The sequence below is a fragment of the Bos indicus x Bos taurus genome, chromosome 1, assembly GCF_003369695.1.
Source record: "Bos indicus x Bos taurus breed Angus x Brahman F1 hybrid chromosome 1, Bos_hybrid_MaternalHap_v2.0, whole genome shotgun sequence".
Taxonomy (NCBI): domain Eukaryota; kingdom Metazoa; phylum Chordata; class Mammalia; order Artiodactyla; family Bovidae; genus Bos; species Bos indicus x Bos taurus.
The window spans coordinates 134,928,650-134,945,626 of NC_040076.1; the positions used below are offsets into that span (position 1 = coordinate 134,928,650).

The 16,977-nt window shown below is 48.8% G+C and overlaps 1 protein-coding gene across 1 annotated transcript in view; it reads left to right on the top strand.

Annotated features, from left to right (window-relative positions):
- Nucleotides 1-16,977, top strand: part of RAB6B (RAB6B, member RAS oncogene family) — a 59,227-nt gene that overhangs the window by 33,497 nt on the left and 8,753 nt on the right. The window contains exons 3-6 of the mRNA XM_027545689.1: nt 13,937-13,990; nt 14,188-14,293; nt 15,757-15,868; nt 16,804-16,897. Of these exons, the coding sequence (XP_027401490.1) occupies nt 13,937-13,990; nt 14,188-14,293; nt 15,757-15,868; nt 16,804-16,897 (366 nt within the window). The remainder of the gene's footprint in view (nt 1-13,936; nt 13,991-14,187; nt 14,294-15,756; nt 15,869-16,803; nt 16,898-16,977) is intronic.

A 16,977-nucleotide genomic window follows, 5' to 3' on the forward strand; every position in this document is an offset into this window, starting at 1 on the left:
CCCTCAGACACCCCCTGGAGCAGCACCAGTCACCCAGGTGCTCCATTTGGACATTTACCTAGGACTGGTCGGAGGGCAGACTGACTGTGACATCTTTTCTTTCCCTCCCTCCTCTCCTCTGGCTTCTCTTCCACTCTTTTGTCAAGCATATTAAAATTAGGTATGTGGCCAGCCTCTAGTACAGAAGGCTGCCTAACCTGGCTTAAACAAGGGAGGGTTTCGGTTTTTCAGGTGCCAGAAGTCACTGGGCCTTGAGCTGGCCCAGCTGTGCGGTGATGCCATCAGGCGTGTCCCAGGCCCCTGGGCATTCTGTTCTGGCTTCTTGTTCTGTGGGTTCGTATCTTCATGCATCTTGGCTGTTGCTGCTTCAGACATCACCTCTGCATTCAAGGCAGGAAAAAAAAGGATAGCAAGAACATCCCTAGAATCCCATCCCCCTCCAGCAGACTGCAGCTTGTGTCTTATTGGCCAGAACTGAGTCACCTGATCACCATTACCCTCTAGAGAGGCTGGGAAAGCAGAGTTTTTCTTTTACAGTTTCCAGCCCTGCAAGGGAGTAGGAGGTTGCCAGTTGGTGTTAGGGGAGTCCAATAGCACCTGCTAGTGTTCATAAGTGAAGTGGCCCCATCATGCAACTCTGGCCCAGGTTAGTAATCCTTCCTAATTTACTTTGTGGGTTACTTGTAGATGCACTTAAAAGTCCTCCCCCCAGAAAGTCTTTCTCCCTGAGAGCCGAGGAGAGGGCTTGTGCATTTGTGAGCCTGTGGGAGAGCTCTCAGGGAGCTTCAGGCCACACATCCCTCGGCATCTGGGTAGCCTTTGGAAGAATTGACTAATTTTGATGAAACTTAACCCCTTATTTGTTGGTAATGGACAGAGAGGCCTGGCATGCTGCACTTCATGGGGTGGCAAAGAGTTGGACGCGACTGAGCGACTGAACCGACTGACTGACTGACTGAGCCCCTTATTTGGGCTTCCCAGGTGGCACTAGTGGTAAAGAACCTGCCTGTCAATGCAGGAGACATACGCGACGTGGGTTCAATGCCTGGGTCAGGAAGATCCCCTGGAGGAGGGCCTGGCAACCCACTCCAGTACTCTTGCCTGGAGAATCCCACGGACAGAGGAGCCTGGCGGGCTACAGTCCATGGGGCTGCAAAGAGTTGGACATGACTGAAGCGACTTGCATGTACACATACAACCCGTTGTTTAAAGTTGGAAAGTATATATTGTTGGTTGATGTTTTACAGCACAGTCAGGAAATGAAAGAGCAATCAATACATATTTATATTGGTTGGTGACTAGCACAAGCCAGTTCCCTTTGGGAGGAAAGTGGTCATGGGGACTGTATAACCTTTGAGGCTAAAGTGTTGGAAAGAATCCAGGTACCTGCCCTGTGGCCTTCCAGCCAACCGCCCCTCCCCCAAGGTACTTGGTTGAGTTGCTGGCCAGGCCAGACCCTGCCCAGCATGTTTTCCAGAAGCTGCTGTCTCCCTCCCCCACCGCACCCATTTGCTGGTCTGAATCCCTAAGTTTCACCAGCTTCATTTGCATGCTCATTTGCATGACTTTACCCTGATACTCTCCTCTGAGGGTTGGTGGTGCAGGGCATAAACAGCAGCTTCATTGTCAAGGGCCTGCCATGCCCAGCTGCTTTCTGCCACTTGCCAAGATGCTTCCCCAGCCACGGGCCAAGGCCTGGCTAAGGCTGAAAGAAGATACGCATACATTCCTTTTCATGATTTCTTTTCCTGAGAAGAGAATCTCGAGTCAGCTTATGCAAATTACCATGCAAATTTCTACCACAGACTTTATTACTGTGTCTTGTCAGAAAGTGGATGCAAAATTACATTTCATAATAAATGCACATAGCAAAAACAATGTCAACAAGTGCCTCAGGAAACATCTCTTTCCTCGGGCATGTGCTGGGCCAATGGGAGCTTTTGTGCAGAGGGAGGCGTATAATGTGCCATCATTCTTCACTGTGTGTCTGAGCCCTGTTAACACTAGTTAACATACCTGCGGAAGAAGATAAACGTGATGCAACTATGAAATCTGCCTTGTTAAGGTCCCTCCTTTTTTGTATAAGATGAAGTGCCTGCCATTTTTCATAAGCAGTACAGTTGGCAATATTAAAGGAATAAATAAGCACTGCCAGGTTTGGGGTGATCTAACCACAACAGGATGCAGTCTGGCTTCCTTGGAAGGGCATCAGGCAGTAGAGGAGGCTCACCCAGCACAGCCAAGGAGGGGAAGGGAGGGAAGGATCGTGGGGGTCATGGAGAGTCCCCAGAGGCAGGCCTGCTGCTCTTGTTATCTTGATATCCTCTTTACATCTTTGTGGAATAGTTTCCAGCAAGAATAATTCACTGCCTACTTCATAAGAGGAAACAGAATACAGAGAATGAATGCTGTGGTTCCTTTGGAACTCATTTCTCTGAAGGCCAGCCTTTCCTGAGGCTCTGTGAACACTCATTTACTGGGATGTGAACAGCAGTTATAAGCATCAAGGTTCCTGGGACCAAGAGTTTGGGAAACATCAGATTACATGAAATCGTTCCTGATTCTTCCGTGCAGGACTTCTCAGAGCCTTTACTATGTCACTGTGCTTTATGGCCTCCCATTACAGGCTGGAACATGAAACCTTTCCTAGAAACACTTGATCACAGTTCACTTTCATCCTTGTAGATGGCCTCTCTCACGAGGCTATGTTCCACAAAACCAGCCTGAGAAACGTTATTGGAGGGTCTCCTGTAGGTTGAGTGGGTGGGTTTCTTCTACAGCTTCTTTTGGAAATCCTACCATCGGTTGGTCAGTCCTCATTTTGTTTGTACAGAGTACCTTCACATAGTCTAACTCACTTGATCCAAGAGTCCTTGAAGGAAGTTATGATTGTCCCCATTTTAGAGATGGGAAACTGAGGGTCAAAGAGGCTGTCATTATTTCAGGACAAGCCCATTAAGGTAGCGGCAGAGGTCCCTGAAAACAGACCAAGGACCCATTTGGATGAGGCACTCGGCTAGCTGCATGCCAGATCCTCCAGGGCTGGCCGTGCTCCACCCCAGGAGGCATTGACAGAGCGTCTAGGTTTGTTGTCAGAAATCTGTCCTCCTCCCCCATGGAGGCTCCTGGTCACCTCAGTCCCTTGGCCTCTGGCATCACCAGGGCTGTGTGCGTATCATTGATCTGGGCTTTACCTTCAACATAAAGGAGGCTTCCCTGGTGGCTCAGAGGTTAAAGTGTCTGCCTGCAACGCGGGAGACCTGGGTTTGATCCCTGGGTCAGGAAGATCCCCTGGAGAAGGAAATGGCAACCCACTCCAGTATTCTTGCCTGGAGAATCCCATGGACAGAGGAGCCTGGGGGGCTACAGTCCACGGGGTCGCAAAGAGTCGGACATGACTGACCGACTTCACTTTCACTTTCACTTTACCTTCAAAGCAGAAATGATTTCCTCCTCATCTCACCTCACACTCATGCCTCACAATCTTTTTACATCTTTTTCTTTCCACCTGCACATACATAGTTGCATGCACACCTGTGTGTCTCCACTCATATGTCTACTCACACATATTCATACACATGTTCCCATCAGCACACACACACTGTATGACCTCTACTGAACTTTGGAGGGAGTGGAGGCTGTGGCACGTAACAGGGAATCAGCAAGATTTCTGGGGCCTTTTTAGGAGGACGTGGCCTGCCTGTGGTGGTGGTTTAGTCACTAAGTCATGTCTGACTCTTGCGACCCCATGAACTGTGGCCTGCCAGGCTCCTCTGTTCATGGGATTCTCCAGGCAAGAATACTGGAGTGGGTTGCCATTTCCCTCTCCAGGGGATCTTCCCAACCTAGGAATTGAACCTGGGTCTCCTGCATTGCAGGCAGATTCTTTTCCAACTGAGCTATGAGGGAAGCCCATGGCCTTCCTGGGTAGCTAGTTGTTCTTTTTGTCTGGTGTTCCCATATTATCCTTTCAAACAATTCCTGTTGATCTGTTTTCAAATTCACTGACTCATCTGTCATTTGCTGTCTACTGTTAAGCATTTTGACTTCCCTGGTGGCTCAGATGGTAAAGCGTCTGCCTACGATGCAGGAGACCCGGGTTCAATCCCTGGGTTGGGAAGATCTCCTGGAGAAGGAAATGGCAACCCACTCCAGTATTCCTGCCTGGAGAATCCCATGGACGGAGGTGCCTGATAGGCTTCAGTCCATGGGGTCTCAAAGAGTTGGACACGATTTAAAACTTCAGATATTGTATTTTTTGTTCTAAATTTGTATTTTGCTTCTTTATAGTTTCTCTTTCTCTGCTGAGATTTTAAAATCTGGGTGTTTGTTATGAGCATATATTTCTTTATATGCTTGAGCATAATTAGCTATCTAAAAATGCTTGCTGCTTTCAGCATCTGGGTCACCTCAAGGTTGGTCTCCATTTATTCTTTTTTTTTTTTCTTTTTATTGAATATGGCTTTCACTTTAGAGTAGTTTTGAGTTGTATACTACACATTGTGATTAAGACTATGGATTCTGCTTGTTCCTTTGAAATAATATTCGTTGAACCCAGATTTTCAACTCTCCTCCCTGTGGTAGGCAGCAATTTAAAGTTCTGTTCAGCTTTGTTTGCCTGTCTGTTTGGTTTTTAGTCTTAAGCTGCTTATGGTCTCTTTGGGCCAGGGATTTGAGTAGCATTTTCAGGCAGAATTTGGGGTGCCCTGTCTGTGGCTTTCTCATCTCCAGGATTTTCCACATTTTCTAGCTGCTGTGATAGTTTTATGACCTGTTCTTTCATTTTTAACCAATAAGACTATGGGTTTCTTGCCAAGTGTTAGCCCCCACCCCTCAGCTCCAGTTGGGACTGCCTTCGGGTGAATAAACAATCATAAAAGCAGGAGGCTCACCCAGAGCCGTTCTCTTAAGTTTTTGACTCCCCTCTAGAGTCTCCTGTTTGTAAGTGCCTTCAGGTAGTCGTTACATTTTGCTCAGAGTTTATCATTGTAGTCTGCAGGAGGGTTGGTCTGATAGGAATTCTGCCATTGCCAAAATCAGAACCCCTCTTCCCTCTGTCTGGGATTTACTCCCCCATGCCTCCAATCCACTACTTCTCCCTCCTTATGCATGCACGCCTGCTCAGTTGCTTCAGTTGTGCCAACTCTATGGACTGTAGCCCGCCAGGCTTCTCTGTCCATGGGATTCTCCAGGCAAGAATACTATAGTGGATTGCCATGCCCTCCTCCAGGGGATCTTCCCCACCCAGGGATTGAATCTGCATCTCTTATGTCTCCTGCATTGGCAGGCGGGTTCTTTACCACTAGTGCCATCTGGGAAGCCCCCTCCTCTTGGTGCCCCTCAATTACAATAGCCCCTCCCATCTTGTCTAATCTGTGTTCTGATTAGTTCTGTGTGCTCATCTTAGCTCCTCCACAAGTTTGGAAATTCAAGGCTGAAGCCTGAACCCTGAATAGGTGTTAACCATGTGGAAGAGCATTCCAGGAGAGTGAACAGCTCCTTATACACAGGGACCAGAGTCTATTTTGGTCTGTGAATCACACATAGTAAGCACTCAAGAGTAATAAGTGAATGAGTCTTACCTGCTTACTTATACCATATGCCAGAAAGGAGCTGCCCAGGGAAGACCATTACTGCCTTCCCCCTGTAGATCTGGCCTGTCTGGGAGTGATGGGCTAGAGCTGGCAGTAGTGTAGGGCCAGCTGCTTGTGCCTTGTGTCTGGAAAAATAAATGATGCTGAGGAGCTAGAAAATTTCTGGTAATCAAGGCCATCTTAAAAGTTCTTGTTTCTGTTCTGCCCTTAGCTGGCTTTTCTTGTTGTTGAAATGCAAATGAACTTCCTCTTAGGTGGACTCTGCCTAGCTATGGCCAATGACCACAGATTTTGACACTAAGGAGCCAGACAGGGTGTGACTGCCACACACACACTCAATGAGAGCTTCAGAAATGAAGGGACTTCAGGAAGCAGAGGGAATACAGATCAAGTGTCAGGAGGAGGGGCTTTCAGATCAGATCAGATCAGTCGCTCAGTCATGTCCGACTCTTTGCGACCCCATGAATCACAGCACGCCAGGCCTCCCTGTCCATCACCAACTCCCGGAGTTCACTCAGACTCACGTCCATCGAGTCAGTGATGCCATCCAGCCATCTCATCCTCTGTCCTCCCCTTCTCCTGCCCCCAATCTCTCCCAGCATCAAAGTCTTTTCCAATGAGTCAACTCTTCGCATGAGGTGGCCAAAGTACTGGAATTTCAGCTTTAGCATCATTCCTTCCTTTGCAGTCAGGGAAACCTGGGCCCTAACCCTGCCTCTCCCACCCCACCTGGATGACCTCAAGCCTAAGTGAGCCTTGGTTTCTTCATCCATGATTAGTCCCTTCTTCTGCAGGCATGGGCATCTCCTTGTCTCTCACCTCGGGCAGGGAATCTGCCCCTCCTTCTGGGTACCATAGCCTCCTCAGACCAATTATAGCAGGAGCTCAGAGTCTGCACAGCTATTTGCAAACTTTATTCCTCAAATGAGTTATCCAAGGGCTTGTCTGGAATTCAGATTCCTAGACTGACATCCCAGAGATTATGATTCTATCTGTCTGGGCTGGATTCAGCAACCTGCATATTTAACAAGCTTCTGATGTGATTCTGAGGCAAGTGGTCCATGGACTACATGTTGAGAATTACCAAATCACTGGCCAGTGGGAGAAACTGACCAACGTGAGATCTTTCCAGTTTAGTAGAGAAACTGTTAGAAGAGGGGCTCTGAGGCCAACTTGAGGGCTTGGAAAATGACTTGCAAAGGAGTGGATCTTGATCTCTGAATAAATTTTAACCTTGTGAAAGAGCATTAGAAAAGGCAGGGAACAGCATTAGCAAATGTACAGAAACACAAAATGACATGTGTGTAAGAGTCCTGACCACAGTCTTATTGCTCAAGTGTAAAGTACAAGCTGGGCAAGCGGGGAATGAGATCAAAGAGGGGAAGCTAGGAGCAGACCCTGTGCAGGCCAAGCTCAAGCGTTTGTACGGTTTCCTGGAGGCAGTAGGGGGAGTCATGTGGTAAGATTTATGTTTTAGGAAGATAACGCTGGTGCTACATGAAAGATTAATTATCCAGGAGAGGGACTTCCCTGGTGGTCCAGTGGTTAGGAGTCTGCCTGCCAATGCAGGGGACATGGGTTTGATCCCTGGTCTGGGAAAATTCCATATGCTGTAGAACAGCTAAACCCGTGCACCACAGATACTTTAGAGACCACAAGCCACAACTACTGAAGCCTGTGCACCCAGAGCCCGTGCTCTGCAACAAGAGAAGATGCCACGGTGAGAAGCCCTCACACTGCAACTGCAGTGTAGCCCCCACTCGCCACAGCTAGCAAAAGCCTGCATGTAGCCATGAAGACCCAGAATAGCCAAAAATAAATAAATAAATTTAAAAAATTATCCAGGGGAGCACCTGGGGGCAGAGAGATGAGTTAAGAAGCTGTGCAGCTATTCAGGTAAAAGAGGTTGTGGGAATGAACTGGGGCAGTGATGGTGGGAATGGAGAGAAACGGGCAGTTGAAAACACTCGGGAGGCAAAGTGTCAGCTCAGTGATTCTCTACTGTGAGGGAGTGGACTGTGAGAATAAGGGAAGAAGATTTGAGAACAAGAGAAGAACTCAGGAGGGCTTCCGGAGGCTTGGGCACCTACAGAGGTAGAGGTGCCTTACATGGAGATGGGGAAAGTAGAAGTAAGCCAGGAGGGGAGAGTGGGCTAGTTTAGTGAGGGGTCTAGAAGACACATGGATGGACATGTTCAGTATGTGATAGGCTACCTGGATCTGGGGCTCAGGACAGAGGTGAGGCCTGGGATGTAGACTGGAATGTAAATGAGGTACCCAACACAAAACAGTTGGGAATGCCAGTGTTTTAATGAAGAGGATCCTGTAAGAGGCCAATGAGGAACAGCCGTTAGAGAGGCAGGGAGAGCCAGAAATGAGTCATGTCATGAAAGCAAAGGAAGCCAGAATGTCAAAGAAGAGGACTATTCCACTGGGTCAAGTTCATCTATTACTAGTAGAGTCTGGCCTATAGAGTGTCCTTACAATTTGGAGATGAATGGCCATGGCGACCACAGCCAGAGCAGCCTCAGTGGGCAGAGGGGCAGGAACCAGACCACCTTGACTGAGCAGTGGGTGGGAGGAGAAGAGGTGGGGATAGCTGGTTTGGGGCCCTTTCCCAAGAAGCATACCAATGGAATGGAGGTGAGAGATTGGCAGAAAGCTAGAGAGCCACTTAGTGATAGGGACCGATTTTTTTTTAAAGATGCAAGAATTTTAAGAATGTTTCTTGGATGAAAGGAAAGAGTGAGTAGAGAATGAAAGTTTGCAGACAGAGAAAAGATCCTTGATGGCTGAGAGGGCCAGAGCCAAGAGAACCCAGGGAGAGGCTTGCTTTGATAGAAGGAGCAAATGCTCAGCACCTGGAGGGATGGGAATACAGGTGGACACACATAGACATCTTTGCAAATACCTTTGAATCCTGGTTCTCCCATTTCCAGCTGTTGATGCTGGGCAAAGAATTTAATGCCTCAAATGCAGTTAACCCTTGAATAATATGAGTTTGAACTAGGCTGGTGCACTCTTATGCAATTGCTTTCAGTATTAAATACTACAGAATTTCACCATCTGCTGTTGGTTGAACAGAGGAATCGAAGTACATATACCAAGGGCCAACTATGAGTTATATGCAGATTTTCCACTGTGTGGAAATCTAACCCCCACATTGTTAAGGGATCAACTTTACTCAGTTTTCTCAGCAGAAATGTACAAGTACTAAAGAATATAACTCATAACAAGTTAACATAAGTTAATTAATACATATAAAGCACTTAGGACAATGCCTGGCACATGATAAGCACTCAGATGTTTAGTCATTATAACAACAGTAATTATTATTATTATATAAGAGGGGAAAAAGCAAGGGATGAAGTGGTTTGTACCTAATGTAAAGTAAGATTTGAGGCCATCTTCTGAGAGTAAGTCTCACTGAAGATGAAATGGGGCAAAGCAGAGGGGAGGATGTTGTGAATTATTGCTAATATGGATAGAAGTAGGAGGTGGTCAAGGACAAGTCACTTGTGTTTATATTTACCCACAGACTTACCTTTTCTGGTGCTCCTAGATTCCTTCTTTAAAGATCCGAACTTCCATCTGTAAAATTTCCCTTCTCACTGGTGACAAGTCATCACAGCTTTCCCTTATCTGAAAATGTTTCTGTTTTGCCCTCACTGTTGAAGGAAATCTTCACTAGCTGCAAAATTCTGGGCTGACATGATAGGGATGGTGGTGGTTGTTTCTTTTAGAATTTTAAAGATGATGTTCCATTGTCTTCTGCCTTCAATTGTTTCTGAAGGGAAATCAACCGTCATTCCTGTCATTGTTTCCTAGCTGCTGTCAAGGTTTTCTCTTTCTCTTTCTCTTTAGTTTTTAGCAATTTGACTACGACTTGGATGGGTGTGATTTTCTTTGTCTGTATCCTGTTTCAGGTTCACTGAACTTCTTGAAGTGGTGTGCTGATGTTTCTAGTCAAATTGAAAAAGTATCTGGCTACGATGCCTTTTTTGTTTTGTTTTTGCCTTTACTCTTTCTGAAACCCCAAGCGCATATGCATATATATTTATCAGGTCTTATATTGTGCTTGAACTTCTATTCATTTTTAATTTATCTTTTTAAAATCTGTGCTTCAATTTGAACAATTTCTTTTGACCTGTCTTCAAGTTTACTGCCCTTTCCTCTGAAGTGTCCTAGCTGCTATTATTCACACCCAGCGGATTTTTATTTCAGGTATTGTGTTTTTTTGTGTGTGTTAAGATTTATGGATTTGGGGACTTCCCTGGTGGTCCAGTGGCTAAGACTCCATATTCCCAGTGCAGGGGCCTGGATTCAATTCCTGGGTCAGGGAACTGGATCCCATATGCCACAACTAAAAGATCCTACAGGCCACAGCTCAGACCTGGTGCAGCCAAATAAATAAATATTTTTTAAAAAAGATTTCTGGGTTTTATTTTAGTCTCTCTATATCTCTTGAAATTCACCCATTATATTCATCTTTTTCCTCTCCATTTTTAGCACATTTATAATAATTATTTTAAAGTCCTTGTCTGTTAATCTAATGTCTGGGTCATCTGGATATGTTTCTATTGGGTTTTTTTTACCTTCAATTATTGGCTTAAATCTCCTGCTTCTTCATGTCTAATCCTTTCTCATAGTGTAGTGGACATTGTGAATAATGAGTTTTAGATTCTTGAATTCTATTACCTTCCTCTGAAAAGTATTGAATTTTATTTCAGTAGGGCATTAAATTAGCAGTAGCAGCAGGGCATTAAATTATGTGCAACTAATTTTTTTTGAAGGGTTCACTTACCACGTTTAAAGTTTTTTATAAGATAGGTCTCTCTTTGTTTTTCCCTTAGTCCTCTGATATAACCCTTATTTCTGAGATGATGTCCTTTCTCCTAAAGCTGACCCTTCTGGGGTTCTAATGAAAAGCCTGAGGTGTTACCAAGTCCTTCTAACTTGGTAGGACTAGAAAGCTACCTCAGGGGAAAAACTGGTTAAGCATAGGATCTCACTTTGTTTTCTTTGTTTCCTTTAGAGATTATAACCCCTCTATTTGTCTGCCTGTTTTGGTCACTGAATTTTCAGTGATTGCAAATTATTTCTTGTACTTGTCCAGGGTTTATAATAGTTGTCTTGGGTGGGTTCAGAAAAGGCAATGAATGGCACCCCACTCCAGTACTCTTGCCTGGAAAATCCCATGGGTGGAGGAGCCTGGTAGGCTGCAGTCCATGGGGTCGCTGAGAGTCAGACACGACTGAGCAACTTCACTTTCACTTTTCACTTTTATGCATTGGAGAAAGAAATGGCAACCCACTCCAGTGTTCTTGCCTGGAGAATCCCAGGGACGGGGGAGCCTGGTGGGCTGCCGTCTATGGGGTCGCACAGAGTTGGACACGACTGAAGCGACTTAGCAGCAGCAGCAGCAGCTTGGGTGGGTTAGTTTAAAACAAGCTATTTAATCATCATCAGAAGCAGAATTCAGGGAGACATTTTTGAGCAGAGCTGATGGCTCAGCTGTGTCCAAGGACACGTGCTTTGGCACCAGGTTGCAGGAAGGTCTTGTTGCAGTGGCTCCGCAGCCTGGTTGGGTGGAAAGTGTGGCCAGAAGAGGTCTAAGAGAGTGGGCAGTTAAGGAACCAGATATTTCTCTGATATGAAAAGAAGCATGAAAATGGGACTAAAGGTGGGAGAGAGCCAGAGAGGTAGGAAGTTGGTCCTTTTAGCCTGACTCATCATTACTGCTGACTTGGTCAGACTGTTGTTAGGGGTAGTAAAGTATGTGAGTGTTCAGTAGATGGCTTTTATGATTATGGAGGCCATTGATCAGGCTTACTAGGGCCTGACCCACATGGCACAATCCTTGTCGTGTCATCTGGTGACTTCTCTGTCCTCCATGGAAGCACATATGAGCTGAAATGGTATCGTTGTTACATTATCATCAGGAACATCACCATCACCATCACCATCCATGCTGCCAACCTTTTAGGGGCATGTTTCTCTGTGGTTCTTTGCTCTATTCGTTAGGTCAGAGCTAAGGCATGTTAAAAAGAAACCCCAAATAACTGTGGCTTAGGCAAGATAGTTCAGTTTTCTGTCACACAATAGTCTAAGAGTCTCAGGCTGCAGAGACAAGCTCTACAGGGCAGGAACTCAGGCTTCCTCTGTCTTGTTCACCAGTCATCACTACTCTGTCACTCTCATCTAGATGGGCCAGTATGACTTATTATCACCTGTCTTTATTCCAAGCAGCGGGAAAGGGCAAGGAGCAGCTATGGGTCCATCCCGCCTCCTATGAGGGACCCATCTCAGAAGGTACACGTGTCACCTTCACATCCCATTGATCAGAACTTAGCCGCCCAGCTGCAGCTATGAGTTCATTTTTATGTTTGGAGCCCTAATACTGTATAAAGGGAGACTTCATGTTGGGGACAGCCACCGGTCCCTGTCACCAATCTTGAAGTCATGAACCTGGTTTTTAGCTCAAGGGTCACTTTATGGAAGGAGCTTGGCAGGCGCTGGGGAGCCCACTGAGCACTGGAGTTGAGGGATGTCCAACTGCTCTGTCCATTTCTCTTTGTGGGCATCAGCAGACAAGGATCATTGCTCTAACATATACTAATAAAACGGACCTAATGTAGCTGTTAAGGAACAAAGCTCATTCCACAAGCAGCTCGTCAATTCCACATTCGCTAGCAGCTACACCATGCTGGAAAGGTGTACAAAGCTGGGGTTGAAAGTGCCCAAGTGATGCCAAGATTTTACGCCGATCCTCTTACCTCTGCCATTGGTTGGCAGAGTCACAGTATGCATGGGCTTTAACTTTCCTGGTCTCCAGAGTAGAGGACTGAGTTGTGTCTAAGGTATTTGTTTAGAATGAATGTTCTAGGATTGTGTGATTCCTTGACACTCCCTGTCTTTGCACTAAAGCAAGCTCTCAGGAGGACACAGTCACCTTAACTCCTTTGTGAAATGGGAGGGAGTCGGAGGTATACACACACCTGCTTGCAGTCAGCTGGGGGCCTGCAGACCTGGGGTTTTCTATTTCCTTGGGTTTCTTTGGTTGTGGTTTTTGTAGCCAGAAGTCAATTTTCCATTCAACTAAGCTTATTTTTTTAAACCTTATATTTTTAAAACAATACTTTAAATTTTGCTTTTAGAACTATTATATGTTCATTGTAGAAAATGGAGACAAGTATAATGAAGGAAACAAACAAACAGAAATCACCCATAGCGTCAGTACTTGGACTCTGCTACTGTTAAGGCCTTAGTGTGTCGTGCCTTCACTTCCGCATCTAGGAAAACAAGAAAAATGCTTCTATCTCTATTTCAGTTAATCAAGCTGATGTTTTGTAATCTGCTTTCTTTTACTTAATGACTGTTTCCTGAAATCCTTAAATACTTTTCAAGAACGTGATTTTTAATGAATGCCAAGCTTTCATCATATGGGTGGACCACACTGTACTTCACCGGTGCCCCGACATTCACGCTGTGTCTGAGTCTTCCTTGTTATTAATTGCGTGGCGGTGACTGTTCCACGTTGACAGCATCTTGGCTCCTGTCACAAACACTGAGTGCTGGTGAGACCCGTAAAGCTTGGGTGGCCTGTTTCAGGCCATACAGCAGTTGAGTGCTGGGTCCTTCCCTCTGGTCCAGTGGCCTCCCCTGATGCTAGGAGAGTGGAAGCACAGGCGTGACACAGACAGTTGACTTCCAGTGTGTTGGTTTGGGTAGAAAAGAGCCAGTGGGGTTTCCCAGCAAGATGCTGCTGTGGCTGGATGTGATGCTCCTGTGGGAAGCCAGCTGCTCTCTGTCCCCACGCCGGCAAGCTGCCCTGCTCCCGTTCCACCCCCACCCACCTGGGCAGCAGTGAGCCCAAGCCAGGCACCTGAAGTCCAGGTCTGAGGAGAGAGGCTTTTGCAGGGGAGGCTGGGAGGCAAGGAGGTGGTCAGGGCACAAGCAGGCTGGGACAGGGAGACCACGCAGCTCCTGCTCCTCCAGGCCCCCACCTGAGTGGGGCAGGAGATCCAGTGGCCTTGTTCCCAAGCAAGCTTCCTCCCCTGTTCTCTTATCCTTTTTCTGAAGCACTTTTCTCTTCCTCTCCAAAGAATGTGTCACTCTCTTAAAAAACAACCTGTCCTCATCCTTATTTATCTCATTTCCTCTGAGAGGGACGAGAGGATTCACTGTTGAGTTGGGGTGTGGGACAGCAAAATAGAACCCACCCAAGGCTTGGCCTGGGTGACGACCCCTTTTGCTGGCTGTGTCCCTGCCTGGATGACTCAGCTTTTGCCCTCCTGCCTGAGACCTTTCAGTTTTGACTGTTCTATCCTCTTCTCTAACAGGCAACTATTGGGATTGACTTCTTGTCAAAAACCATGTACTTGGAGGATCGTACGGTGAGTGCCTGACTGGAGACCTGGGAGGACAGGGAGGGCTCCCTGGGACCTATCACCTGGGGCCTGTACTGGGCACCACTAAGAGCCCATACCTGCCCAGAGCTGGCAGTGCCAGCACCGCAGAACTTCCCCCCAGCCCCCTGCTCCCACCCTGAGGACCTCACCATGCCCCGAACCTCCTGCCCACCCTGCGACAGGTGCGACTGCAGCTCTGGGACACAGCCGGCCAGGAGAGGTTCCGCAGCCTGATCCCCAGCTATATCCGGGACTCCACCGTGGCCGTGGTGGTGTACGACATCACAAGTGAGTATGGGGCCTGGGTGTTGGGCAGGGGACAGCTCACAGGGCTCCAGAGGCCAGATGCGGCCCCAGCCAGGGTGCAGCGTGTGTGTGTGTGTGTGCATATACACGTGTGTGTGCTTGTCCTCTGACTGCAGAGAGGCAGTTGTTCAGAGTGGAGAGTGAATTGCTTTTGAGCCTTCCCCCATCCTGCACCAGCCACGGCATACTGGACCAGGATGGCCCTGTTCAGAGCAGAGGCCTGTGTGTGGAGCAGAGCAGATGCTCACAGAGCTGGCCCTTCTCCTGCCCCTCAGCACCATCCTGGGCCCTGGCTGTCAGAAAGACCCCTAGGGAGCAACTTCTTTGTATGGCGTGTGTGTGTACACGTGCACGTGTGAAAAGATGCTGGTCCGTGGACCAGCCTTGACCTGGCAACCGTGGTTCTATTAGCAGCACCCCAGCTCCTTACAGGGCTCTCTGGGAGGGGAAGCCCAGTGGGTCCCTGGGGGCCGTGGGTGGGCCACGCCCTGTGGCTCTTCTGACCAAATCAGCTGTTCTAGAGAGAGACTCTCTGAGGGAGACTTGTGTGCTGGGGGTGAGGGCTAGGGCCCGGTGAGGAGCCCCACTCCCCAGGCAGGTGTCATGGCACACACCTCGCAAACCCTTGGGCAGCAGTCAAGCTTATGGTGAGAGGATGCCCCAGCCTGCTGCCTCTAGCCCTCCCCACCTCCTACTCCCACCGTCTCCCTGACCACATGCTCCTTGCACACCTGAGAGCATGGAAGCAGGGCCCTGAGGAGGCCTGGGCCCCTGATGCCTGTGGGAAGCCCAGGTTCCCAGGACAGGGAGCTTCGCCTCCCCTTGGGCCTGCAGGTTGCTGAGTGGTGGGCATCACACTATGGCTGTTCCTCTGGGAGCCTGTCTCAGCTTCTGACTGAGGAGGGGACTGCCCTGAAAACACTGGCCTCTCCTGGCTTTTGTCTGCTCCTGGGCCCACTTCGCACTCCCCTTACTTGCAGGGCCTGTGGGTGCTGTTTGGAAACCCCTGTGAGCTCCTGTCAGTGGGAGGCCACCCTGCAGGGCCCTCCTGCCCCAGGGCTGCCATGGTCTCTCCCACACGCAGCGTCACAGTGTTTCCAGCTCAGCCAAGCCTACTGCACTCATACCTCTCTGCTCTGAGCTGCACAGTCAGATCTGACTCTCAGATGGGCCCGAAAACCACTAGTTCATGGAGCGAATCATGACCCAGTGGTCTTTCAGGTGCCATGACCTCCCCCCAGTGAGTGGCTCAGCAATGTGAGGGGTTTCGGGGCCCGCAGCACAGTTCCACAAATACACCCAGACGTTAGGTCCAAGGCCTGCTGGTCTGTGCTCCCAGCTACCCTGCCCAGGTATCTGAGGGTGCACGCTCTCCCCACCCACCCTTCCCCTCTCCCACAGGGCCACCTCTCATGCCAAGCTTTATCCCTGCTTTCCACCTCCAGATCTCAACTCCTTCCAGCAGACCTCTAAGTGGATTGATGATGTCAGGACAGAGAGGGGCAGTGATGTGATCATCATGCTGGTGGGCAACAAGACGGACCTGGCCGACAAGAGGTAGGTGGTCTGGGCCACCCCCCGCCCTCCTCTGCAACACCTCCTGGATGGGGTGTCCTGGGACTTGTAGGTGGTGAGTGCCCTGTCTGACCTGGCCCCCTGCATCTGGGAAGGGCCCTGTTGGGGCCCCAAAGGCTTTGAAAGCTCACATGTTCCTGGCCAGCCCAGCAATGCATGGTCTGGGCCTGGCCTCAGCTCAGTCATGGACACAGTGGCCCTCGGGCTCCCACTGGTCCTGCCCCGGGAAACGCCTGTGCTGATGCTGGAGTGAGTGTGAAGGGCCTGGTCCCCAGGCGTGAACACACAGAGTTTCCTGGTCCAGCTCTATGTCTGGGTGTGACACTGTCCCTAAAGAGGCTGCCCTCCAGGAATAGGGCTCACCTCGGCACCCTTTCCGTATCTCCTGGGGCAGATAAAGCAACCAATCATGGACTGAGGGCCTCCTGAAATGCACTCTGACCATTTAGGGAGTATTCTGAATGAGAAGCTGCTTCATTAAAATCTTGTCCTTGAAGTGAAGAAAACAGAGCTCAAAGCCCAGCTTCTTTGCAGTAGATGACCTTGGGGCCATTACTTTTGACCTCAATGTGCTCATTTGGCAAATGGGGCTGGTGGTACCACCCAGAGAGGTGGTCTGTAGCTGGCGGAGTGTGACAAATGTGTGCTCTGGCAGTGGTGATCCTGGGAAAAGTGGGTAGGGGCCAGCAGCCCACCAGCCACAGGGCCAGCTCCTGGACTGGACAGTACTGCCAAGGAGTGGAGTGGGGATGCTGGCTTCCTGCTCTGCTCTGCACCTCATGTGCCCTGAGGGAACCCTGCGGTTCAGCCCTGGTCTCAGGCCAACCGAAGTGCCTTCATCATCTGAGGCCACTCCCTCCACCCCAACTGGGGGCTCCTTCTCTACTGAAAACTGGTTCCCCTCATCTCCCCTCCAGGCAGATAACCATAGAGGAGGGCGAGCAGCGTGCCAAAGAACTGAGCGTCATGTTCATCGAGACCAGTGCGAAGACTGGCTACAACGTGAAGCAGGTGGGAGGTGCCGCCTTGACCAGGGGCCCACACTGGGCTTCTGGTGCCAGGGGCTAGTGACCAGGTGGCCCACCTGATGG